This window comes from Lynx canadensis, chromosome D3 (assembly GCF_007474595.2).
Source record: "Lynx canadensis isolate LIC74 chromosome D3, mLynCan4.pri.v2, whole genome shotgun sequence".
NCBI lineage: Eukaryota > Metazoa > Chordata > Mammalia > Carnivora > Felidae > Lynx > Lynx canadensis.
In genome coordinates, this window is record NC_044314.2 from 74,880,647 (window position 1) to 74,906,502 (window position 25,856).

Genomic DNA, 25,856 nt, shown 5'->3' on the forward strand with positions numbered 1-25,856 from the left:
TAAGAAACTAAAAGTCCTGGGGATGTTGCCTGGTCACCACAGGGGCTTTCCCAGGCAGACCCTGGCTTTCCCCACTCCAGCTCCAGGATCGGTGGGCCACCGTGCAGAGGATGATGGTGGCGAGGGCCACAGGTAGGTGGCCCTGAGAGCTACCTCCCCACCACCAGCCCAAGGCCCCCGGTTTTAAGGGCCAAGTCTGGGAAGTGTGGACCCTTCATGTCCTTGGCTGCTGCCCACCCAGCAGCCCCTGGCAGCTAATGGTGAAGCAGGTGGGCCAGGGCTCCACCCTTTTTCATGTTGAGAAGTTGGGCGGGGGGAGGTGGGGGGTGGGGGCCAGTGATTCTCTTTGCAACCCCAATCCGGCCCTACCTCCCCACCCTTTGCTGGCTGGCCACATTTATTCTCTACACCACAGCCATTTCTAAAATGCAAACTGCCTGCTGCCCTTAGGTTAAAGGCCTGGCCTCCCCCGAAGCCCAGGGATGGTGACCAAAGCCAGAAGGAACTAGAGAAAGTGAAACTGAATAACTGTGGCCTTGTCTGTGTGCGTAGCCCCTGTCAGGAGCCCGTGAAGTGAGGAGGAGGAGGGTGAGGAGGGTCAGAGGGCAAAGTCCAAACTGTCTCAAGGTGCCAGCATTGTGTGAGGAACAACAGAGGATGAACACTGGCCCACAGGGCAGACATTGTCATCCTGCGTTACCAAGTAGGAAGGAAGACGTGCCGGGTACCTGGGCGTGGAACCCAGGCCAATGGGTGAATGTGTGTATGTCCATAAGCCTCTGTGTCAGCATGTCCTCGCCCTGGGGCAGACCAGCAGCAAAGGCAGACAGGACACTGTTCACCCTCTCCTGGACACTTTCTGGTCACCGCAGCAGTGCCGCCCCCTTAAGCAGTAACCACAGCCTTCCTTGGAAATAGGTGCTTGGCCTTTGGGTCACGAGGCCGGTGGGTGTGAGCACTCCTGCACATCCCACTACTAGCAGAGGTGGGTTCCGGGCCCAGTGAAGCCACGGCCTAGATCCCAGAGCTGGGCTGCTGCCCAAAGTGCTGCCGGTTGAGCTGCCCAGAGGGACCAGGTGGCCCTAGTGGCCCCTGCAGCCATCCCTTCTCAAGACTGGAGCCAACATGGACCCGTAGGTCACTCCTGGTTCCTTTCTGCTGGCTGTTACCTCAGTCCCCACTTGACCTAACCCCATCTTCCTCCTTGGCTGAGTCTAATGCTGCCTTTAGGTGGCAAGAATTCTCAGAGTTAACAGTCCCAGTCCTCAGCCTTGGAGTTTTGAGCTGCTAACTGGTTTGGAGGTACAAGTCTTACTACTGCTCAGCTGCCTCCCTGCTGTGGGACACCGGCTCTGTGTGACGTGTGCCTGGGCGGCCGCTCTGCCAAGAACATGCCAGCCCAAGGCACTGGGCCTTCCGGTCTCATGCTGGCCAGCTTCTTCTCCCCTCCTAGACAGCTAAGACAGAGAAACATGCTTCTCCTCCCCAGGTATACAGACCTCCAGCTACAACCCCACTTCATTCTCTCTCATATGCTAGAGCTTCTGGTACCCAGAAATTCTTCAGACTGTGCTTTATGGCTACAAGGTATCTTTAACATCATTGAACCCAGCTGTTTTGCCTGTTTGACCACGAGTGAGGACACAGTGGTGGGGAACAGGAAAGGGACACGCCCAGGGAAACACAGCCCGGCTGCTCTGGGCAGCACTCGACGCAAGCATCCCTGTCCCTCGGGCTGTCTGCCTCGACAGACAGCCGTGCCCATGCCACGAGCACCAGCACGTGGGCCTCTGGCATGTATACATTCCTGCCAGTGCCTTACTAAGAGGGAAACGGCCGCCTTGGGAGGGCCATGTCCACATCCCAGTCGTCGCGAGGCCGCCATGGACGCCAGGGCTCTCACGGGCAGGCACTGCTGCAGCCGCAGTCTACATCAGCTCAGCTTACCTGGCACTTCCAGCCTGGGGATCAGGAGCAGAGCTGGCCACAGAGGGAGAGAACCGAGGACGAGGCCAAGGGACAGGGCAGCTTCCTGGGGAAGACACGCCAGCATCTGGGCCAGGTGCTGTTAGGGATCTCCCCGGATGGGAACATAGGAGAGATGGAGAGACAGGTTGGAGGGGGGGGGGGGGCGGGCTGGGACATCAGGGATAGCCAATGGGACCACGTGGAGGGGCCTCTATGGAGAGAGAAGGGGGAGAGAGGCAGGGCAGAGAAGGAGGCCAGCAGGCTATGAGGCCTCTCGGGGTAAGCTGGGTCTTGGGTGTGATTGATGGGGACCATGAGAGCCTCCTTGGAGCGAGATGGCGCTTACATTGGGCTCCTCTGAGTCCACCCCCACGTCAGGGCTGGGAATGAGAGCTGTGTCCAGGTTTCTAGAATCGCCCACTCTTTGGAGGACTGCTGAGCTGCTTCCGCTTCATCTCAGGAGGGAAGCCTGCATCCTAGAAAAGCCATGTCTGACATGCACACTGAGAAAACTAGGACAGTCTTATCTGTCGTCTGACCCCAGGTTCCTAATAAATGGCCTTTGTGGGCTTGGCAGTGGGGAAGGGAGGCAGCTCTGGCTCTTCTGGCTGGTCTGCTAAGTGAGGGGGCAGTATTAGGAACCTCAGTAGAGTGAGGTTCAAGCCATGAGTGGCTGTAGTGGCCTGGCGCCTGCCAGGTGTCTTCCCTGGGTAGCCCGACACAGGATCCTCGTGCAGGGAGAGGCCCAGCCGAATGGGCACCAACCACAAGACAGAGGTGAGGTCCTAGGCACAGCTGGCACACCTCTGTGCACATTTGTGTTCCCAAGCAAGCCCACCACTTTCTCCTGGTCAACGATGGCCGCAAGCAGAAGCCCTTCACATCTTGTGTATAATAACTCAGAAGGTGAACCAACTCGTCCAGACTCACCCTGCAGAGCAGAGCTCAGTCTTCAGCCTACAGAGGTACTCCCAAAGCAGAACACATTTGAGATGTGACCAGAAGATGGGACCCAAGCGCAGCACCCCTCCCGTCCCCTCTCTAGAGCGATGTGCAAACTGTTATCGCAGGATGCTCCTGCTGGCCCATGGCAGAGGGTCTACGCTCAAACACAGCACTCTTCTATGAGCCGAGCCACACCAGGCTGCAGGGGACATGTGTCTAATTCCTCTGTGGCCAGGACCTACCCTCCTCCAGACTCCCCTCTGACACTCCACAGGGCTCTTTCTAGCCCTACTCCAACATTCTCCCTAACCTCTCTAGCCCCCAGACCCTTCTCCAGGCCTTTCCTCTACACTGCATAGCCCACTGCTCTGAGAGCTGCCCGCTTGACCACAGCACTGCTACCAGTACACCCATGGTGGGCACCCCACTACCACAGGACAGAGCCAGCCTGCTGACCATAGATACACATGGCCTTGAGGACAGGCCCAGTCACCCTCTCTACCCCTGTCTGCCTTGAGCCCCGTCAGGACCCTCACACCTCACACACCTCCCTTAGTTCTTTCTCCTGAAATGCCTTCTCCCTGGTCTGACAATCTGAGCAACTTTCAGGTCAGTCCAGGCCTCCAGGAGCATTCCTGATTCCCTGCCCCCCTTCCACTCGCTGAGAGGCTGGTAGGTACCCCTCTCCTGCACCCACGGCTGAGACTCACAAAACAGTATACTCTGGGTGCCTGGGCTAAGCGCTGGGGATGAAGCTGAAGGCAGTGGGCTCCTGTGCCCCGCTCGGCTATCTCCTGTCTCTCAGGAGAGGGGGCCTCACCTCCCACCCTTGGGGCCAGCCTTCCATTTCAAAGGCCTCCACAGCACCACCTCATTGGGTTTCCCACACCCCTGCAGCAGGGCCAGGTTCATTCCCCACCTGTGAGGAGCCTGGGCCTGAGCCTCAGCCAAAGCAAGGCGTGGAGCCCAAGGCTAGCCCCCTTCCTCTAAGTAGATCCAGGTGGGTAGGGAATAAAGCCCGGCGCTGGCCTGATGGGGCGGAGGTGGCCAGGTCCCGACAGATGCTTCTGCTGCCTGGGGTTCCCGTGGCCAGTGCTGTGTGGGCCTCCCCTGCAGCCCAGAACTGGCCCTTACTTGTACTTGTCCTATGTGGGGAGCTGGAGGAGCGGGCTGTGGCTGGACAGAATCTGTGAGTCTGTGCTGTCGCTGGGCACACAGCGATGGGCTGGAGTTCATGGGGAAGTTCCACCTGCTCTGACATACCCTAATTTTAGACTTCTTGTACATACTCAGAGACCAGCATTTTATTTTTTTTTTTTTTTAAAATTTTTTTTTTTCAACGTTTATTTATTTTTGGGACAGAGAGAGACAGAGCATGAACGGGGGAGGGGCAGAGAGAGAGGGAGACACAGAATCGGAAACAGGCTCCAGGCTCTGAGCCATCAGCCCAGAGCCTGACGCGGGGCTCGAACTCCCGGACCGCGAGATCGTGACCTGGCTGAAGTCGGACGCTTAACCGACTGCGCCACCCAGGCGCCCCGAGACCAGCATTTTAAAATCTGTCTTTAATCAACCAAATTCCTATAGTTCCTTCAAGAGTCCTTCCCAATTGGTTCTGATCCATCTCACCTTCTCCTCCACTGACCCTAGTGAACCCCGTCACCCATGTGCCTTATGTCATCAGGGTCCCTTCCCCCAGCTCCCTCCTTCTCCTGCAGGGACCCTTCTGGACCCTCTCTGGGTACAACAACTGCCCCAGGGTACATGGCAGGCAGTACCATTATAACCTCATGAGGCAGGTCTGGCCAGCCCCACTGTGCAGATGAAGAAACTGAGCCTTACCAAATCTGACTGGCTTGCCCAGGGCCACCCAGCTGTATGGGTAGAGCCAGGTTGGGAGCAGGGCCAGGGCCTGCCCTTGTGAGGGAGTCCTTGCTCCGCCCCCAGGGGTACTGGTGGCCACAGCCTGTCACCATGGAAACCAGGCAGGGACTCCTGGAGCTGGAGCTCTGGTTTGGATTTTAAACCCAATTCCGCTCTCTCAGAAGCAACTTGGTCAAACTTTCCAAAGAGGAACAGTGGAAAAGAAGGTGGGGGGGAGGAGGAGGAGGAGGAGGAGGTGAAGGAGGAGGAGGAGACGGTGGCAAATTTCCAAACTGAAGCCACCCCAGAAAGTAGGCCTGGCCACTGAGTTCGGGACACCTTGTCTGGGTTGGCAGAATGGTGGCAGGGCAGAGACCCCGCAGCCTCTCCTCTCCTGGGCTCCTGCCCCTCCTTCTTGGGAGCCTGGATAGGGCGGGGGGGGGGGGGGGGGGGGCGGCCAAAGCAGGTGGCACCCAGCCCTTCCTGTCCGCTAGAGAGGCTGTCCTTTCATGTTTCCCAGCGGGGCATGTGTGAGAGGGTTCTTTTGGAAAACAGGCTGGAAAACCACTGACCTCATCCACTGGCCCACCTTTGGAGATGGTGAAACTGAGGTCAGCAGGGGCCAGGACCAGGAAGTCAACAGCAAAACTATACTCTGAGGTCAGGGCACCATCCATCTGGTCCAGAATGGGGTACACAGGGCAGATGTGTGGATCAGGCCCAACTTGGACCAGGCATGTGGTACCCCCCATCCCAGCCATGCTTGAGCGCCCCCTGCCATCTACAAGCCCCAGCCACACCTGTAGCGGCTCCTGGCTTGAGGCACCCCCATACAAGGCAACCTCGCCATCATGCACAGAAGATGGCTAGGAATGTGACCTTCAACTCTGGGGCTCAAGAGCAGCCCGGGCCCCCAGAGAGCTTCAAGCAGCCCTGTGCTCACAAGAATCCATCATGAGCAAAACCTGGCAGCCTTATCATCAGATATGCTTTTGTGTGGAAACATCTCTGGGCCATGGGAGGTACTGTTTGAGCCCCTCACAGGGGTTCCTACGGCCTATGGCCAATGCCCATTGCCTCAGGAAATCCATCCCCCTGGCTTCCACTCGAGCTTGGGCTGCCTCAGATGGCCAAAGGCTGTGGGCAGCTCACCCCTGGGGCCCCAAGTTCCCTCAAGGGAACCGATGACCTGCCTGAAGGGACACCCAGGAAGCCCTGGCGAGGAAGGGGAGGCAAACAGGCAGGGAGTAGATGCTAAAGGGCTGCTAAATGGGCACAGCTCTGGGGAGGGCAGGCAAAGGCAAGCACATACATCCTGCCCTTTCTTCTGTCCCCACCCCTGTTGCAAGACCCCTTTGAGACCCTCAACTGCTCTCCGCCCCTGCCACCTCCCACATCTGGAATCCTCCCTGGTTGGATGATGCTACTACTTCCTGTTTTTATCATCTAGGTGGGCTTTTTTTTTGGAAACAGAATAGGAATGTTCAATGGTGACAACAGCCCAGCAGTCACCAGTTGCGGCGAGGGCCAGGCAGAACAGCCACACGCTCTGGTAGAGGTTAGGCCCAGAAAAGGCCACATCCAGGCTGCACAGGGCTACTCCTTGGGGCTCAGATATGTGGCCTGTGACCACCTCAACACAGGGGTGGCACCACAACACTCTTGAGTGTTAAGTACTGGACACTCCCACCTCCCATCTCACAGATGAGGAGATGGGAGTCTGAGCGGTCATGTCCCACCCTGGTACTTCCACGCCCTGGCTCTGTCAGCGGGTAGGCTGGGTCCAGGGGGACGGCACCGTGGCAGGGAGCTAAGCCCTGGACTCATTCCCTACGCCACCACTCCCCGGCTCAGTGGCCCGGGGCTTGCCAGCTCTGATTCCTCATCTGCAAACAGGGTAACGCAGCACCCCTCCTTCCTGCAAGGTCTGGATGGGGCCAGCTGCTTGGAGCCTAGCGAGCAGGATGAAATCCAGGGCGGAGGTGGGCAGTCATGTCTGCAGGCCCCCTCCTGTCTGCCCTGGGCCCCACGACCAACAGCACAGGCTCTGTTTGGGCTCTGACCTCAAACCTTGCCAGGCCAGGTGCAGGCTGGGTGTGGGTGGGTGTGGGTAGGGGCAGGGAGAGGTCTGAGCTCTCTGAAGCTAGGCTCCATGGGATGGGAATCCCAGGCTGAGGGATGCTGGGCCTGGGCTGTCACTGTTCTCAGCCTCAGCTTGCTCATGAGATGGGGATCATGGGGTTGCAGTGAAGAGTAATGAAGGAGGTGCCTTCCACCCCCGAGATTCTCTGCACCCATGGAAGCAAGCCCTGTGGCCTCCCTCCCCTCCCTGGCGGGGGCCCACTCACTGACATTTTTTCCCATCTCAGCTTAGGAGCCAGGTCATACCCACCAACTCGCCCCCACATCCTGAGGATGGGGCCTAGGGAGGGCCTGCCAGGGAGCCTCCTCATCTTCCTGGCCCTGAGATGGGGTGCCTACAGCCTCAACAGTCATAGCCCTCCCTCAGGCTCTCCCCTCGCTCCCAGCCAGCCTCAGGTCCTTGGTCTGAGTGGGCCACCTGCCCTGCTCTGCTCTCCAAAGCCTTGCCAAGGCCTCCTCCTAGAAGTGCACCTCTTCCTGCTGCCCTCAGCACAAGGGTGCTGCCCCTCCAGATGGCACTCCTGGGCCTGGGGCAGTGTCCTAAAGGGATAAAGCTAAAAGCTCGCTGCCCAAACTGAGACAGTTACGTGCAGTGCCTCAGAAAGATGCGGCAGGGACACTTATTCAAGAGCAAGCCTCTAAAAAATAACTTGCAGTGGGAAAAGAAGTCCACACTGGAAAATGTTCTTCTCTTCAGGAATGTTAAACAGCAAGCTCCTGAGTGAGCACCCCCAGTGGCTGGGTGGAGGGGGCTGTGGGCTGAGGTCAGTTCTGGACATGTACACAATCACTGCCGGCCCCCTGGGCTGGCCGGAAACTCTGGAGTGGAAGCTGGACCGCAGGATGTGGGTCCCGGGCCTGGACTCCAGTCTGGGATCTGCCATTTGCTGGCTGTGTGGCCCACGGCAAGTCACAGCTGTGCCACCCGCAGGGGTCTCTGCACCCCTGCATGGGACCGGCACGGTGGGCAGTTGCGGGACTATCATGGTGTGTGAGATTGCGAATGCCAAGGGCTTAAACACATCATCTCCCTCTGCCCAAGCGTCCCGGCACTGCCACAGCTATGTATCCATATCTGAAGATGGAAATTGTCTCCAATGGTCAGAAAAGACTGTACTCTGGGGGATGATCATCTAAAGGCTGCTTACACTGGATTATTGGTGGTTTTTAAAAAATTCTAGCTGTGAATGAAGGCAGCTGGGCTGGGGCAGGGATTGATGATTGTGCTGTGGTCCTGTCAGGGTAGAGGCTTGGTTGTCCTGTGGCCTTGTCCCTACTGCCCCACTGCATGCCAGCACTTGCAGCTTCTCAGGTGGGAACTAGCCCCTCCCCACCTGCCACTTCTTGGGCTCAGGCTGTCCCCACAAACAGGGAGGCAGGAATGTGGACGGGAAGGCCTCCAGCACCTGCTCCAGGCTGAACCTGAGCCCAGCAAGCCGGAAGCTGTGAAGTTCAACAAGGCTTGCAGAGCTTTGCAGGACATGGGAAGGAAGGAGAACCCAGGGATAAGCTAAGAAGCCACACAAGTTTGCTAACTCTTAAAAGACTCTTAAAAACCGAACCTTTTTTCCCTGGAGAACTTGAAGTGAATCTTTTGTTTACTTTTGCAACTGGCCCATAGATCATCTCAACAATGCTAAAAATAGCACCACTGCAGCCATTTCTACTACAGCCAAAGAGCTCAGATTTCCTCAATTTAAACTTTTCCCTTCTTTTCTGTTCTCTAACTCTCACCATGATGTGACTAGGTTTCCTTCCACCCCGTTGACGGCGCTGCTGCTCGGCTCTGGGGATCTTCGTGAGGATGAGGGGGAGGCCAGGACACCTACCACAGTCCCCTCCACCGAGGGCAGGGCCAGGAGCAGAGCCTGAGCCCGCTCCTTGCTGGCCAGCTGGGATACCCGCAGCCACTGGGGACTTGGTTCCATGGGGGGAGAGGAAAGCCACAACAAACTTCAGATAATTTCCTCTGAGAGTCAGATGATATGGGTGCATAGGCAGTAGTGATGATGAGCAGTGGCCCTTCAGCGGCATCCTGGCGTCCCACGGTCACACATGTAGACCTGGGGCCCACGCACTGGGCAGGAATGTGTGGGACAGTGGACCTGGTGCAGCAGAGCAGAGCTGAGCTCCAGGCCAGGCCCACCCCTGCCTGCGTGCACCCCCATCCTTCCTGTCCCGCATCCCACTGGTCTGTGGGGGCCCTGCGTCCCTCCTCTGCCTATCTCTAGGGCCCATCCACTGGCTGCCATGCCCACTGCCCCAGCTAGGTTCAAAATGCCTGGGTCCCAGCTCAAGTGCAGACTTGCTGGGGAGCCAAGCCTCAGCCACCATAGCATGACTGCTGGCAAGTGCTGCTGCAGAGGCATCCCACTCTCTTTGGTGGCATCCTCTCCCAGTCCCCAGAGCAAGCACATCAGGCGGGGAGTGGCCTATGAATAGGGCCTGAAAACAGGGTCACAAGCTCTGCTGTCCAACAGGGGAAGCCAGGTCAGACTGGGGGACACAGGGTAGGAAAGGCCTTTTGATTCTGACAGCTCATAACACCTGTTGGTGTCAACTTCCCCTTCTGTACAATGGGGATAATAATAGTATCTTAACCACACAGACATGCTGTGGAGAATCAAAGGCGGCACCCCAAATAAAGCCCCCAGCGAGTGCCCATAAACGGGGCCAGTCCTGCCATTGCCAGGGCCTGGCCGGGCACAGATGCTCTGGCACTGTGGCAACAGTGAAAGCCTCCACTATTACTGTGCTCTCCTCAGAAGCTGCAGCCCCTGGGTGGAGCTAGGCAGGGACTGTCTACCACAGACAGGTGGCCCAACCCAATCATGCCCACACATGCCCACACTGGTATCCACACCAGGCAACAGTGCAGTCCCAGCCCTCTGGGTGGCCCTGGTCTATACCATGGCCCAGCCCTCATCCACCTGTAGTCCCAGCCCCACCTGCTGGGGCAGGGCTAGATGCCCATGTTCCCGTGCCCATTGCTACACCATCCTCTCTACCTAGCCAATGAACCATTTGGGCAACACTGCTGCTTAGGCCAATCCCAGTGTGGGGGCCAACCTTCCCTGGCTTTCTGTTCTTCTTCCCTTATGTGTGACCACCGGCTACCACCCATGGGCTTCAGCACTACATACAGTGAGGCCAACATTCCTCCTCCAACACTAACTGGTCATGGGACCTCAGCCAAGGTACCTTACCTCCTGGCACCTCCATGAAATGGGCCTGCAGACACTGGACCTCACTGACAATGTAACTGGCCCAGGGCCTGGCACACAGCAGGTTTAACAAAGGGGCAACACATTCCTAGAGGTGTGGGCATGGGGACAAGCAGAGGTGGAACCAGAACTTGTCACAACCAGTGCTGAGAGCAGAGAAAGTGACATGCGCGGACTGACTTCAGGAAAGGTGTGGGTCTGTTGCCAACCAGGGGCTTCCTATCCCGACGTTCCCTGGCCCTGACCCGAGAGGGTGGGCGGGACTCTGCACTGGAGCGCCCCACAGGCTGGAACACCCTACGCTAGCGCTCCTGGGGCTTGTTTACTGCTGGGAGGCAGGACAAATGTGCCGCTGTCAGGGGTGGTGTAGGGTATAATTAACTGGGTGGAGACCAACACCTCGTCCCTGGGTCGTGCCTTGGTCTTCCCTGATGACTGCCTGTTGCAAAAGGCCCTGAACTTGGGACTGGCATCTGGGGGTGGGTGTCAGTGACTCAGCTCCAGGGGTAGGTGCAAGTGAGGCAAGAGCTGCCCACGAGCCCACCAGGCATGGTGCCTCTTGGGAATTAGGAGGGTGGTGGGAAAGAAGGGCCAACTGTGGCCCTGCAACAGGAAGCAGACGTCTTGGGCACAGACCCCAGGGCGTGGCCAGAGCTCACCCAAGTCAGGATGGTGCCTATCTCCCCCACTCTGGGGCTGCTCAGTTCCCAGTTAATCCTGTCCCAGGGAACCTTCGAGGGTGGGAAGAATTCAGAGTCTCTAAGCACGCCTCGCCTGTTGGGCACTGTGCCAGAGGGATGTGCTGGGATGCTTTTCTAGATGAAGTCCCCGCCTGGGAGTGCCCAATGTGCCGGATTCCAGAGGCTGTGCCCTCCTCAGCACCACTGGCCTCTATCTGGACCCCTGGCTCTCTCCCGAGGGCCAGGGCACTGGTGGAGGTGTGGCCTGTACAATAGGCACTGTCTCAGGCCCGGCCGTGCATTAGGCTCAGAGGCTGGGCTGCCTGCCTGGGAGATGGGCCTGCTGTGCCTGCCCCTCCCTAATACTAGGTATCCGCTCACTGGGTAGGTAGAGGGGGACTCCCCCAAGTTCATACAGCCAACTGGTGGGGTTAGAGTAGAATGGGTGTGACTGATTCTTGCCTGGATAGATGGAGTGCTGGAGGTTTTAGAGACCTTCTCTCCTTCCCCCCAGGTCTGGTGGGCAGCTCTCCCACCAGTGGGCTGCCTAGCTTATGGGGGCCTTTCCTCTCACATCAGGGCCCTCAGTGAGTACTCAGGCTCCAGGGCTGGCAACCACACAGCACAAGTGCTTAAAGAACAAAGACAGCTCGTGATGACTATATCTCCCAACACTTGAAGCAACATGGAGTCAGGACAAACAGAACCACAAGGCCCATGTGGTGGCTGCTGGGTAGGAGTGCACGCCAGAGCCAGGGCCAACAGAGGGACTAACCATGGGTACAGGAAGGGGCTCGGCTTTCCCAGTCACCCCATAGATAGGCCAAAATGAAACCAATGGTTTTGAGTGCAAGGAGGCGGCAGGGAGGGGGCTGGTAGGAGGGAACCTGGGCAGTTGCTGCAGAATCATCTGGCTCCTGACTTGTAGAGGCACTGGTTGCCGAAGGCCTGTGACTGGGCCTCCACTCTCAGGCACTTGCCCTGGAGACTTGCACAGGTGAGGAAGGAGACCAGGGAAGGCCACGTTTTTGTACCAGTGGAGAACTGGAAGCTACCGCTCCACTGGGAAGAGGGCAGGTAGGTGGGCAGGAGGACAGACAGGGGAGTACTACGAAGCACTGACCAAGGGAGAGTGAGCAAGACCTGCGTCCACAGGCACCAAAGGCCAAGACAGGCCGCACAGAAAGGGGCCCATGTGGTGGGCAGGGATGGCCATGTCCGCATTTCAGGCTGCCCCACTCGAGCCAGAGCAGGGCCTGAAGCCTCCAGAGGGCCCTGGCCAGGTGACAGATGGGGCTCCCACCACATACTGTCGCCACACCCCTTCTGGTGCCGGCACCGCCCTCCACTAGCACCACTGGGATCCACGATAAGCCCTAAAGCCCCATGCAGGCTGATTCCTGATCCTAAGGGTGAGTTGTGTGATGTGCCAAGGGTGTGCTTGGTGGGGGCTTCCATCCACTTATTGTGACCCCCCTGCCAACAGGCAGCCTTGTGGAGTGGCCAGGGGCCGAGCCCACCCAAGAGTCTAAAGTCTGTGCTCTTCTCAGTGGCCCCAGGGCCTGGGGACCTGCCCTGGGTGCTGCTGGCCACGGACTGCTTGCCTGAGCTGCAGGCAGACCCCCACATAGGGCGAGAGTGGCTATGGGGGCACTGTGGCAGGGCAGCCAAGCCCCAGCAAGCCAGCATCTCACCTCTACTCCCTCAAACTCCGGCCACAGCCGCTGCCCACCCTGCACAGTCTCAGACGCAGGAAGCAATGCTAGTTGGGCCCTTGGTTTCCTTTGCTTCTTTCACAGTGGTTGGAAACTGGGTTGAAACAAGAAAAAACCCTGCCTACTAAAATAAGCAAACATTTTGGGAAAGGAGAGAGAGCCATCTCTGGCTTGGTTACTATGGGAACGTTTCTGAATCAACTACAAGAGGGAGAGAAGTTCACTCTGGACAGAAAAGCCCAGCTCTAGCCTATGTAGGCCCACCTGTCCAGAGGTGCACACACCTGCATAGGAAGCTGTAGAAGCTTCTGGGCACTCAGAGATGAGCCCTCAGCTTCTACAGTGTGCTTTGAGCCTGCTTTCCTGGCCCCCTCTGCCCAGAGAGGTACAGTCCCCTGCCACGCCCCCCTACCCCCCCCCCCCCCCCTGCAGCCCTCTCAAGGCTAGCACTGGCTCAGGAGGGCTCATATGTCCCCCAGGCGCAACCCCCACCTCGATGCCTCCTGTCCCGGGCTTCCCTGTCTTCCCAGCCCCTGTTCTGCACAGCTGGCCTGAGGGGCCACCTCTGAATCACACAGCCACATGCCTCCTGCTGGTGCCGCCCGAGGCTGTCAAAGAACAGGCGCCAGGGCCCAGGCCAGGCCCCGCCGGTGCAGGGAGGGCTGCAAGACCTCAACCAACAACGTTCAACAACTCTGGCTCTGTTTTGGCAAAGACCAGACGGTTCCGCCTGGTGGGAGAGGGCTGAGGTAATGAGGCCCTCAGCTGGGGCTCCAGCCCGCTCCAGAGCTGGAGCCATGGCCCAGGAGCTCCAACCTGCTCGGCAGACAGCCCGCAAGCAGGGCTTTTCCACGGCAGAGGAAGGGGGTGGGCTGGGAACCGTTCCCTCTCAGTCAAGTTGTGGAGCAGTGGGGCTGGAGATGCGCCAAGCTCATTCCTCTCTCTCACATGCTCATCCAACCACACTGCTGCGCCCTGCTACACGCCACGTCTACACTGCTACAGGGCCCCCGCCAGCAGTGCAGAGGGCCCGATAAGCCCCATGTGCAAGGAGACCCCACGAGGAAAGTCACACTCATCCGCCCTTCAGCACCCATCGCGTTGTCTAGCCCTTCACACACAGTGTTGCCTCAGGCATGGCCCAGCCTTGAGGAGATCCCCCCAGAGGTGCCTCTAACCCCGAACCCCGGGAGGCCTCCCTGTCTTGTTTCTGGCAGAACAGCATCTACTCTGCCTCCAGCACATCCAAGTTCCTCAAGGGTTCCCTGCCTCTCCCATGTGCCTGACGGTGTCCTACAGAGGCCCTGCACGGAGGAACAGGCATGTGGGGCTCTACTGTAAGCCTGCAAGTATCCTATGGCAGGGGCATCACGGCAGCCAGCACTGGCTGGACCAGGAGGACATGCCCAAAGACCATCTGTTACGCAAAAAGGCACGAATGGAAATCAGTCTACAAACAACAAGCACCTCCTCTGGGCCAGGCAAAGACAGCTAGGGACTCAGAGAGGGACACGGCACAAAGACATGGACAGGAAAGCCTACCACAGCCTGCCTGGGAGCCCAGAGACCGGCCCCACGTATGTGCCCACTCAAGGAGACTGTGGCCCTCACATGACACAATACTGGGTGGCAGCTCCAAATGTGAGATGGCCTATGCTCCTCACAGGGAAACTTCTGTAAGACTTAGCGTCAGCAAAAAACCCCAAGTTGCTGAAAAGCATGTGTGCACGTACACACGCACACACAATTTTCTCAAGCTGCATGACAAACTTGTCTGATTTTGCACACACACCCCTGAAAAAAGAGAACAACCCAACCATGCAACAGAAGCACCTCTGAGAAGGCCACCTGTTCCATTGTGTGTCTGGACTGTTTGCAGTGACAATGTGGTCCCATGTGACTCACACAATTTTCAGAAATTGTCATTAAAAAATAACGGGAGGTTTAAAAAAAAAACAACAAAATGGGACATCTGAGTGGCTCAGTTGGTTGAGCATCCATCTTCGGCTGGGGTCACGATCTTCGGGTCTGTGAGTTCAAGCCCCACATCAGGCTCTCTGCTGTGAGCTCAGGGCCTGCTGCAGATCCTCTGTCCCTCTCTGACCCTCCCTGGCTTGTGCACTCACTCTCTCTCTCTCTCTTTCTCTCTCAAAAATAAATAAAGATTGGGGCACCTGGGTGGCTTAGTCAGTTGAGCGTCCGACTTCGGCTCAGTTCATGATCTCAAGGTTCGTTCAAGCCCCACGTCAGGCTCTGTGCTCACAGCTCAGAGCCTAGAGCCTGCTTCGGATTCTGTGTCTCCCTCTCTCTCTCTCTCTCTGCCCCTCCCCCGCCTGCGCTCTCTCTCCCTCTCAAAAATAAACAAACATACATTTACAAATAAATAAAGATTAAAAAAAATAATAATGGGAGGGTCCCCTAGTCCAGGCCCTTGAGGATGATGAGGGGGGCTGCCCAGAAAGCCCCTTGGGTGAGTGACACCAAGGATTGGCGGCCCAAGACAGTGGGGTCTTTGAGGGACGGCAGGCCAGGGTGCCAGATGCCCCTGCCTTCACCCTCCCTATACCTCCTCACAAGTGCTAGTAGCCCGGTGCCTTTAGCACCCAGGCTAAGGCATCAAACCCCAATGCACACTGGCAGGGAGAAGAGCCAGCCTGCTCCTCCCGACCTACAGCCCCAGCTGTCAGTGACATGGCCCCATCCCAGCAGAGTCAGCTGAGGGGGCCCTAAATGCTCCTCTGTAAATATGGCAGGCAACCATTCCTCACACTTGGTCACATCTGCTAGACATATTTGCGTGCTGAGAGCGCACAGGGTCAGCACTCTCTGGGTATGAGGCAGGGTGCATCCACCCTGAGGGTCCTCCCACAACAGTGGCAAGGACAGGGCAGGGTGGGCTCAGCAAAGGCCATCCTGTCACCAAGAAGCTGGGAGCACCTGTCCCTTGAGTACAGGGATGCAACGGGGGTATAAGTGTCTGTTTAGCCTCGGGCTGGAGAAACACGAGGAGCCCCAACCCACCTCCACAGAGAAGAGGTGAGAGAGCAGAGGTGGCCAGGACTTGGGCTGGAGAGCACCCGAGGGTGGTAAAAGCAGCGGGTCATTGGGGAAGCACAGAGAAACAAACAGCTGACACAGAGGAGGTAAAAACACCCAAAACATCCAGTCCGTGCTAGGTGTAGCCTGTATCTGCAGGGGCTTCCGGCTACAGGGAGGCACTGCCTATGTGCCAGGCTCACCCAGGGCTCTCCCAGCCTCCTCTCCCACAGGCAGCCTGACTGCCCTTCTACAGATCTCATTCTCTAGATGGCCCCAGAAACCACAGGAGCTGCTACGGGGAGTGAGCCCAATGGGGAAGGGGCCTGGAGCACCCAGCTGCCAGTTCAGATGCGCTCCAGCTCCGAGGTGCCGGCCTCTTAAACTCTATCGTTTGGAAGGGTAAGCAGTCCACCCATGAGGAAGAAAGGGAGGTTGGGTCTCTCTTTACAACATTACTGCGTAGTCTTTGAGGGCAAATACCAGCAATGTAAGAGGGAAGAAGAAGAGAAGTTCTTTTCTTTCTTGAGAGAGGGAGAGAGAGAATACACGCAGAAACAGAGGAGGGAGCACAGAGCCCAACGTGGGCTCAATCCCATGACCATGAGATCATGACCTGAGCCAAAATCAGGAGTTGGACACTTAACCAACTGAGCCAACTAGGTGCCCCAGGAAGCTGTTTTCTTGAGCACTTACCATATGCCAGATCCTGAAGTAGGGTCGCTATACCCCATTATATAACTTGATCCCTACAATACTCTTCAAGGCAGGTAGTAATGGTAGCTCATTTTATAAAGGAACCCAGGGAAGGGGAGCCTGGGTGGCTCAGTCGGTTAAGCATCAGACTTCAGCTCAGGTCACGATTTCATAGGTCCGTGAGCTCAAGCCCCATATTGGGCTCTGTGCTGACAGCTCAGAGCCTGGAGCCTGCTTCAGATTCTGTGTCTTCCTCTCTCTCTGCTCCTCCACTGCTTGCCCTCTCTCTCTCAAAAATAAATAAACATTAAAAAAAAATTTTTTTTTTTTTTTTAAATAGAGGAACTCAGGGAAACTAGCTAGCTGCCTGGCTCTAACTTCAATTTGGCAGCCACAGAGAAAAGGTTTGCAGAACACTGACAAAGAGTTCTTACAAATCAATAAGGAAAGGACTAACAACCTAATAAGAAAATTAACAGGAGTAGAAATGGCACCGAAAAAAACTAAAACTGTAAAACTGCTAATGTGATATCATGGGCAATCCCACTAATAATAAATGAAACATGATAACACTTTTCACCTACCAAAGAGCAAATAAATATGAAAAAAAGTAACAGTGTGGAAGAGGTCTGAAAAAAATGAATCTAAGTTTAGGAACGTGGGCTGGATCTTTGGATGGTACTATCTTTCTTCTAGAACTTTAAAGGCACCACAAACTCTTTGACCAGGAAATTGTTTCTAGGAATTTACCCTCTGAATGGATCCCCACATTGGCAAAGATGTATATATGAAACACGGTAACAACAAAAGACTGGAAACCACCTAAATGCCCATCAATGGGGGATGGGCAGGTAAGTTGTGGCACACCCACATGTCGGGAATACTATGCAGCTACTAAAATGAACGAACAAGTTCTAAAACACTCTCCAAGATATGTTCTTAACTCAAAAAACAAAAAACAAAAAAAAAAAAAAAAAAAAAAAACAAAGGTCAGAAGCACAAATACTTAGTCCTTTGGGTACATTTCTGCTCACTGGCTTATACATAGGCAGACACCCTCTGCAAGGACACACGCAGGATGAGGAACAGTGGCTGCTGTGGGTGATGGCTGTGGCCTGGGCATCTAGGCAGGAAAGAGTTTCTCTTTCTCTGCCAATCCTTGGTCCTGTGTAGACTGACAGCATCTACTGCTTGTCTATAAAATACCCACAGAGAGAGATGGTAAAGGCAGGGCTCCCAGGCTCCATGGCCCCTGCCTGGCCACTAGAAGGTCATAGCCTGGAGAGGGGAAGAGCCACGGACCCAAACATGTTACCACCTGGCTGGCTCTCAGTGGGGAGGCCCCTACTGCCACGTGCCTCAAGAACCAGCCTTTGACACACCCCTCCAGCCCCAAGACCTACTCTCCTCAGCTCCTGTCCAGGCCAACCCCACCCTTCAGTTTTTATACACATAACAGGGAATCCGGGAAAACAGAGAACCAACCATAGCTCAGAGGGTCTGGGTAACTTGCCAAAGCCACCCAGCTGGGAGCTGGCTGTCCTGGGAGGGGTGGATGGAGACTTCCAGGTGGAAGAGTGAGGGGTCAGCTATCTCTGTGCAGGACACAGCAAATGAGGGAAGGCTGGGCACAGGTGGGGTGGCCAGGCAGGGTAGATGTGGGCTTAAGGGGGCCTCAGGGATGGAAAGCAGACAAGCCTTGGTGACAGGCCATGTCCTGGCCAAGGGGTGGGTCTCTATGCCACATAGAACGTCAATGCTGGAAGGGCACCGAAAGCCCAGCACTGTCCAAACTTGTTTTTCAGGCAGTAGACACGGCTTCAGTCAGAATCTCCTAGGTGCCCAAGACCACATGGGGGCCGACGGAGCTGCTCCAGAGGAGCAGACCATGAGCCTAGAGCCCCTTCACCACTGCCTGCTGTTGCCCCAGAATGCCTGGAGCTCTAGAGAACGCACAGAGCTTATCCATGCCTCTACCCCACAGACAGGCAAACCAGTGCCCAGAGAGTGCAGCGACTTGCCAGAAGTCACTCGGCAAGCACGGCCCCACTCCCGAGTCTGGCGCACTCTCGACTGCGCCACCCTGCCCGCCCTCTGAGGATGCCGCAAAGCCGTGGTCCTGGGAACACCCGCCCAGGGAGGCCATTCGCACACCTCCAGCGCAAAGCAGTGCAGCAAGCAGCCTCGGAAATCAACAAGGCAAAGTACTCACGTTGAAGAAATTGGTCTTGTTCCTCTCGCAGAAGAGCCCCTGTGCCGGCATGTGCTGCAGTTGTTGCCACGGGATACCGCTGCCTAGCAACACGTCGCGGGCCCACTGGAGGTTCTGGGGAAACAAGAAGTAGGTTGGAAGTGAGTGTGTGGGCAGCTCGAGGCGCCCACGGGGAAGGGAGGCAGTCCCCTCCTTCCTGGCTGCGTTGGCAGAGCGGCGATGAGCAGCGGCTCCTGCAGACACCGATCCCGCAGCTCCAGGCAGCTCTGGCTGTGGGCTTTGATCATCTGGCTGTGGGGTACATTTCCGGAACTGATTTCCTGCCTAGCACAGCTGACTTAGGAGAGTGTGGCCTCGGATTGCCCAAGAAGGGCACAGATAGGGACCCTGCACCCGGATCAGCCTTGAAAAACTGCTACATGGACCCAGTGCCCCACCTTCTGTCAGGGGAATCCCCGCTGTCCCAAAGGGTCAGCCCTGACTTGTCAGGGTGTCAGCAGTACTTATTGTACCTGGTGACACAACCACCTTGGGCTTAGAAGAGCTGATCTCTGTAGGACACCAGGGGCCTGAGTACCTGGGAGGGGAGGGGGGCTCCATCCACAGTGCTCAGGCCAGTGCTCTCTGGGCAATGGCGCCTCTTGGAACCCAGGCCCAGGGGGCCTGGTAGGGTGGGAACAGGAGCCTACCAAGCCCAAGTGTGAGAGGCTGGGTGTACGCCTGGCTGCCTTGGCCTTCTCTGGGGCCTTGTCACTGACTTAGAGAGCAGCCCTTCCCCACTGCCGACCTGGCCTGCCACCTTCCTCTCTCAGGTCTTTCCCGTGGAGACTCCCATGGCCAGGACCACAGCTAAGCACCCTGCACGCACCATCTCACCCCAGCACCCGGACAGTGTGGTCTTACAAGGGAGAAGCCAGCAGGGGGCAGAGCTGGGACCAGAACCTGGACTTCCCCACACCAGACCCTCCTCTTTCGAGCAGTGCCCACCCTCCCCAGCTAATCAGTACTCCTGCCCTACCCCCATCCAGGTCCCTTCCTTGCCTCTCTCACCCCTCGTGCCAGGCCTTTATCACCTCACATCCCAACTGCTTAATGCCTTCTACTTCTTGGTCTGCAAGTCTGTCCTACCTGCTCCCACTCTGCTCACTACTGGTCAGGCTAAACTTAAGAAAGCCCCCCTCATCACAACTTCTGGCAAAAGTGCAAACACCAGCTCCCTGGCTTGCTGGCTTGGAGCCCCCGCTGGCCTGCCCTTGAGCCTCTGCTCCTACCCCTGCACAGAGGGATATGCCACAGGGGTTGCTGTCGGAGACCACAGGAGACCCGTCGGAGGTGAGGGCTCCTCCACACCCAGCACCAGACAGGACTCCATGGGAGTCATATAGAAACGTGGGACATATAGAAACGAGGGTCCCTCTGAGAGGGAGACAAGTAAAGTTTCAAGCACACATCTCCTGGATGACACCCTCACAGCTAGCTCTTCTGTGGAAGCCCGAGGGAGAGCATCATCTCCTGGGGGATACCTGGATGATTAAGCCTGGCAGTGACTCTCAGGCCATTTTCTACAGGGACGTGGCCTGGCTCTTGGAGTGGCTGAAGGCTGAGGACCCGTAAAGTCGAGGCTGCCTTTGCCCAGCAGGTCTAAGCAGGTTCAATGTGGGGCTGGGGGCTAGAGGGTCACGGGCAGCCCGACACATATGAGAGCAGGGCCAATCCCAGGTGGACGAGAGGGCACCCACTGTCCACAGCCCTCTGCACAGCCAACCCCTCTAGCCTGAACTCGGGAGGCTTGCTGTTTTGCTCAGAGCCCTCCTTGAGCCCAAACACCTGCTCAGACACATCTGACATGTTGAGATCAGGAGCAGGCTGAGACTCTGCCTCTCTTACAGACTCCAATCAAAACACCAAGGCAAGCCCAGAGTAGGAATCACACCAAGGGCCGTGCGGGGGCTGCTCTCGCTGAGGCTCAGCAGCTGTCAGGGAGCAGCAGCCATAGCGATGGTCTCCTGAGACATCACTTCTCCAGCACTCTCAGGTCTTTCTAGGGCCTCGAAGACTGATGCTACAGCCATTCATGGTGAATGATTAGGCTTCCTGAAGGCTGAGGTACCTCCTCTCTGCCCCCTTGTGGGGGAGGCAGAAACAGGCTAAGGAGGGGCTACCTGGGAAGCAACAGTCCCTGACCCTTGACCAGGAGCACAGGGGCCACTCTGCCCCACACAGGAAGAGTGAATACTCAGTCACTCAGTCCCAGCCTTCAACTTTTGAGCTTCAATGCCCCAGGGGGCATGAACCTGCAGTTCACATTCCAATGTCCAGAGCTGTGCCCAGAAGTCTGGCTCAGAGACCCCGCCTCCCAGACCAGTCCATTCAGAAGCCTCCTGAGGTTGGTTACAAGCTTGGCCTGATGCTTCTGCCAGGGGAGGGAGGGTTAGCCATGGACGAACTGAGCACGAAGCAGGGAAACAGCATGGGTCGGGCATGCTTCATAACAAGAATAAAATCCAACGCAGATTAGTTCAAGCTGATCAGGGCTCCTCTGGGCTCCAGGACACAGGATTCAAAGAGAAGATAAAGCTTCAGACCTCCAGCAGGAAGCCCAGGAGTGAGGCTCACAACCTGTATCAGTACTCAGCCATGATCCCTTGGTCTCAGTGCCACTTGGTTCAAAGTCTCTCCCGGGTGAGATGTGAGAGGCTGCCAGTCTAATCAGCCACGAAGGAGACCCTCACAGAAAGGGACGTGAGACAGAAGACCAATACCTGCACTTTGAACATGACAGGTGAGCCCACCTGACCGTGACCATGGAGATAGGGCACAAAGGAGACCCACCTCTGGTCCAGCCTAAGTAGGTCAGCGAAGCCCCTACAGGAGACAACACCAGATGGAGCTGCAGTACGCCCAGAGCCATGCCATAAAAGCCTCTTCTGGGGCTCCTTTGGGACTTATGGGAAGTACCCAGTTGACCCCTTTTAAAAAGTAGCAGCAGTCTGAGGGGGGTGGGGAAGTAAGGCTCAAAGAAGCATCTCCATGGTGGCTGTTCTCTTAAGAACATCAAGAAAATAGGGGCGCCTGGGTGGCTCAGTCAGTTAAGCCTCAGACCTTGGCTCAGGTCATGATCTCACGATTTGTGGGTTCGAGCCCCGTGTTGGGCTCTGTGCTGACAGCTCAGAGCCTGGAGCCTGCTTCAGATTCTGTGTCTCCCTCTCTCTCTGCACCTCCCCCGCTCACTCTCTGTCTGTCTCTCTCTTTAAAAAATAAATAAACATTAAAAAAAAAAAAAAAGAACATCAAGAAAATAAAACCCAACAGAGACTTCCATGTGGCTGGGGACACGTGCAAGAGAACAGCACCAGGACCAGGGTGGAGAGAGTGAGGGGACCCTGCTTCCCTGAGCCAGGTGTCATTCCAGGCACTAAGGCTATGGGACAGGGACACACATCCCTCTATGGCTTCTGTTTCTGCTACCACTCTGCAGCTTCTCCCATGACATCTGCACCAAGATGGCCCTTCCCACTGGAACAGTCAGGCGGAAGGTAGAGGACCAGGAAGGGAGGTGGCTGCGGGAGAGGTCCCAGCACTCTTACAGACCTGAAAATCAGCCACTTGAGAAGAGTGCAGAAAGCATGGGCCTGCCAAACCCGATCAGGATTGTCAATTAGCCTCCTGCAGACTTGGCCCCCACAGACCGGCAGAGAGCAAGGCTCCCCAGCCATCTCCCTGGCCTGCCAGAGAGAGCTGATCGATGGCAAAGGCACACAGTGTCCAGACGGCTCAGAAGAGACCTTAGCTAATGCATGTCTGAGGCCCCGGTGGGAGCTGATAGCGATAAAGAAACCTACCCAGTAACTGACAAGTGCCAGGCTGGGAGGGGAGTGGAGGGGCAGGGAGAGCTGACCCACCATGACACACCTGTACTGCAGTTTGCCCTGCAGCTTCATGCTATGGGGAGGCGAGAGGCACCAGGCCACCTGGCTAAGAACAGCACAGAACTCCTCATCCTATGTAAGTGCCAGTTTACCAAAGAGGAAACTTAGGCTCAGAGAGGTCCAAGAGTTGGTCCGAGGCCCCCAAGCCAGGAAGTCAGTGGCAGAGCCAGGCTTGCACTCCGGTCCAGGAACGGAGGACTCCAAGGCCTGGACTTTTTATCGTGCACCCTCACCCCAGGGTGGGCAAGTCACTTTACAAATCTGCCTGAGGTCATGCTATGTGCTTGAAGCCTAGCTGGCCACCAGGGACAGCTCCAAGGCAGCCTGGTCTCAGGCCCTGAGCAAGCTGTCAACACGCCACTGGCCCGGAGCCTCGGCTTACTGTCACCTCTGGGAATGGGAGAAACACCATGGGGCCACTTGCCAGATAACAGCACCAATCTTCCTGGGATTCATTGGCCCCCTGAGGCTTAGTGCACACACCCTCCTCTGACAGATGGCAGAATGCACTATGCCCTAACAAGGGGCAGATGGAGGGCAGAGCCCTGCTGAGAGGCAGGGAGAAGAATCCCCAGAAGCATATGGTACCTCAGTGTCCTCCACCGCCTGTTGCCTGGCATAAGACAGAGGGACCCTCCTGACTCCTCTGCTTGAAGGCCTCAGCTCCCTCAGAGTGAGAGCCAGCTCCATACCTCAGTTTACCTGCATGGTCACCTTAAACAGCCTCTTCTGCTGACTCTCTGATGCTTTTGCTGTCTGCCCCCTCTCATCAGCCCTGTGAGGGCAGGAGCACCATGTGACTTCTTGACTGATGGCTCCTCAGGGGCTAGGTCAGCAGGGGTCCACAGAAGGAATACAACAGATATTGGAAAAAGAGTGAAAGGAGTGAGAAGGTCTGAAGTGCTGAGAAAGGAAGGTACGGCAGTATGTGGGGGGATGGGGGGTGCGCCCAGGACTGGTGCGCCCAGGACTGGAGGCAGGAGTGCTGGGACAGAACCATCACCCTGGGCTCCTTTATTCAACGAATCTATAGGAAAAGGGACTGCTTGGGAACTCATGTGCTGGGCAGACTGGAGCATGAAGTCTGTCTTTCAAGACACCCTTCTCTGTTCTTCCTTCAAAACAGTAATTCAGAAGCCCTAGGTTTGCCTGGCAGTTCTCCACAAGGGCATGCAGTGAGTGGTACACAATGAAGTTTGTTGAAGGAATAAATGAATGAGTGCCTGGCAGTCTTGGGAGAGTCCTATAGCCTCCTGGAGCCCTGGTTGCCCACTTGAAGGATGTGGGTGGCGGTGACCATGAGGCCACTCTTAGGGTCAGTTGGAGAACACCAACGATAGCAGAGGAAAGCAGCTGTCTACAGACGCACTAAGTTCCCCACCTGTGTCCTGGGGAGAGCACCCCTGCCCATGCAGCCCCCTCCCCCTGCCAAGCCGGGCCTTCCCACATCTTCTCCAAGAACCTGGACTTGCCCTTGAACTTGGCAAAGTGTGCCAGTGCTCATCTGCCCTCCCCACACCGACCTGAAGAGCCAGGACAGAGGTGCACCCCCTGCTGCTGGGTGGGTCTGACCAGCCAGCGGCACCAGTGGGAGAGCAGAGAGTAGGGCAGGGATGAGAGCAGAGCATTTTTCCTGAGCTCCCTCCCTCCGCCTGTGCTGAGGGTCGGCCACCAAGGACCAAAAGCTCTGACAGGCAGCCTGCAGCTGAGGCGCCCCAGGGCTGGCCCAGGGCCCTGCACTAGCCCTGCCCTGTGGGTTCCTGGTCTCCACCCAGGCCACTGTAAATGCCTCCTTCATTAAGGCTCTTCGGATTAGCAGCAGGATGGAGCCATCGAAGGCCTGTGACTGGGGCAAATCCCTTTACTCTCTACACAGCAGCCAGTCTTTCACACACAACCTTGTGGTAGCTCTCACCTCACTTCAAATGCTGCCCCACAACTCCCCCCTGCCCGATCAGGCCCTCAGGAGCTCTGACTGCATCTTCTTCCCCTCTCCTCACTGCCCAGCCGGTCACACGGGCTTCTGGCCCACCAGGGCCGCTCCTGTCTCAAGGCACATGTGTTGGCTGTGCTGTCCACCCAGAAGCCTCTCCTTTGGCTAGTTCCCTCACCAGTTTCAGGTCTGTGCTTAGAGAGGCCTTCCCAGACCTCCCTGCCTAAATAGCTGCACTCCCCCACTGCACCCCCTTAGCAGCTTTCTCTTTCTTCCAGACACATCATTAACCGCCATCAGGCATGTTTCTACTCTCCATTCCCTCTGTGTGCACTCGAGGGGAGGGGTTTTGCTGTGTACACCACTGTATCCCAGCACCTCACACAGGGCCTGGCACATGACAACACAGGGGACAGCTGCTGAATGAATGAACCCGCAGAGATGCATAGGAACCATGCCGAGGGGACAACGAGGGGACGACACTAAAATACAAGGAGTTCTGCCACGTAGCGGTCTGCGGGATGATGAGGTGGTGGCAGTTTGTTTTCTTTCCAAACTGAGTATTATCTGTACCGGATGCTGCTAGTGGAGTACTCAACCCATTCGAACTGTTGGGATCCAGATCCCTCCTCTTTCCTGAGAGAGGACAAGGAAAGCAGTGGGCCTAATGCAGACCATCGGTGCTCTCTCTTCTGACACCCAAAGGTACAGCAAAATCTTCAAACCATGTTGCAGAGACTTTGGAATGCATTATTGAGATCCCAAAGTTGAGAAAAATCTTCAGTTTCATTTTGTAAATCACAGAAAGCTTAACAAGAGCCTGGCTGGCCAGAATCTGCAGCAGCCCAGGGCTTCTGTGTGGGAAGCCTGGGGCACAGCATCGTTTTGCGTATACAGAAAGGGAACAGGGACTGAAGGGATGGTCGGCATGCCCTCCTCATGCCTGGTCCTGCTGTCTGGCCGGGAATGCCACCTGTTCCTGGGACACTGAGTTGCATGTATGCAGCAGGATCTCGCAGGCTGCGCCGGGGGCGGCTGTGTCACAGCCTGGAGGACTCCCTTCACACCCACCCAGTCAGATAGTACACAGCCTTCCTCACGGACCCTCTTGTTTAAGCCGGCTCTGCAGGTTCCACACATGCCAGTGGCACAGGCGGGTGGGAAACTACCCACGACAGATGGCTGAGGGCAGAGGTTCACGGCCCAGCTGGCCAGACTCTTGCCCTAGCTCACACCAGAGCATAAACTGACTCCCAAGTCAAATGTCAGTGACTTTTCTGGAGATTACAGGCAGAAGCAGTACTGCTGGGACTCTTCTGGTAGGAGGTAGCTTCAAACCAAACAAGTCCTAAACAGACACTGGGGCCTGGGCTCAGCCCACAAAGGCTCTGGGCCAGAGAAGTAGGTATGACTAGGCCAGAGCGGCCAGGCCACCATCCCGCCATATGCCATCAGGAGGATGCACTGTAACAGGGCTTGGCCACGATGCTGTGTAGCTGCCTGCGGGAGTACA

The 25,856-nt window shown here is 56.6% G+C and overlaps 1 protein-coding gene across 5 annotated transcripts in view; it reads right to left on the reverse strand.

The window, feature by feature from the left end:
• The window catches only part of CABIN1 (calcineurin binding protein 1), a 153,550-nt gene that overhangs the window by 28,187 nt on the left and 99,507 nt on the right, over window positions 1-25,856 (reverse strand). For all 5 annotated transcript variants that reach the window (XM_030336043.1, XM_030336046.1, XM_030336045.1 and 2 more), the window contains one exon: window positions 18,482-18,595. In XM_030336043.1, coding sequence (XP_030191903.1) covers window positions 18,482-18,595 — 114 coding nt within the window. The remainder of the gene's footprint in view (window positions 1-18,481; window positions 18,596-25,856) is intronic.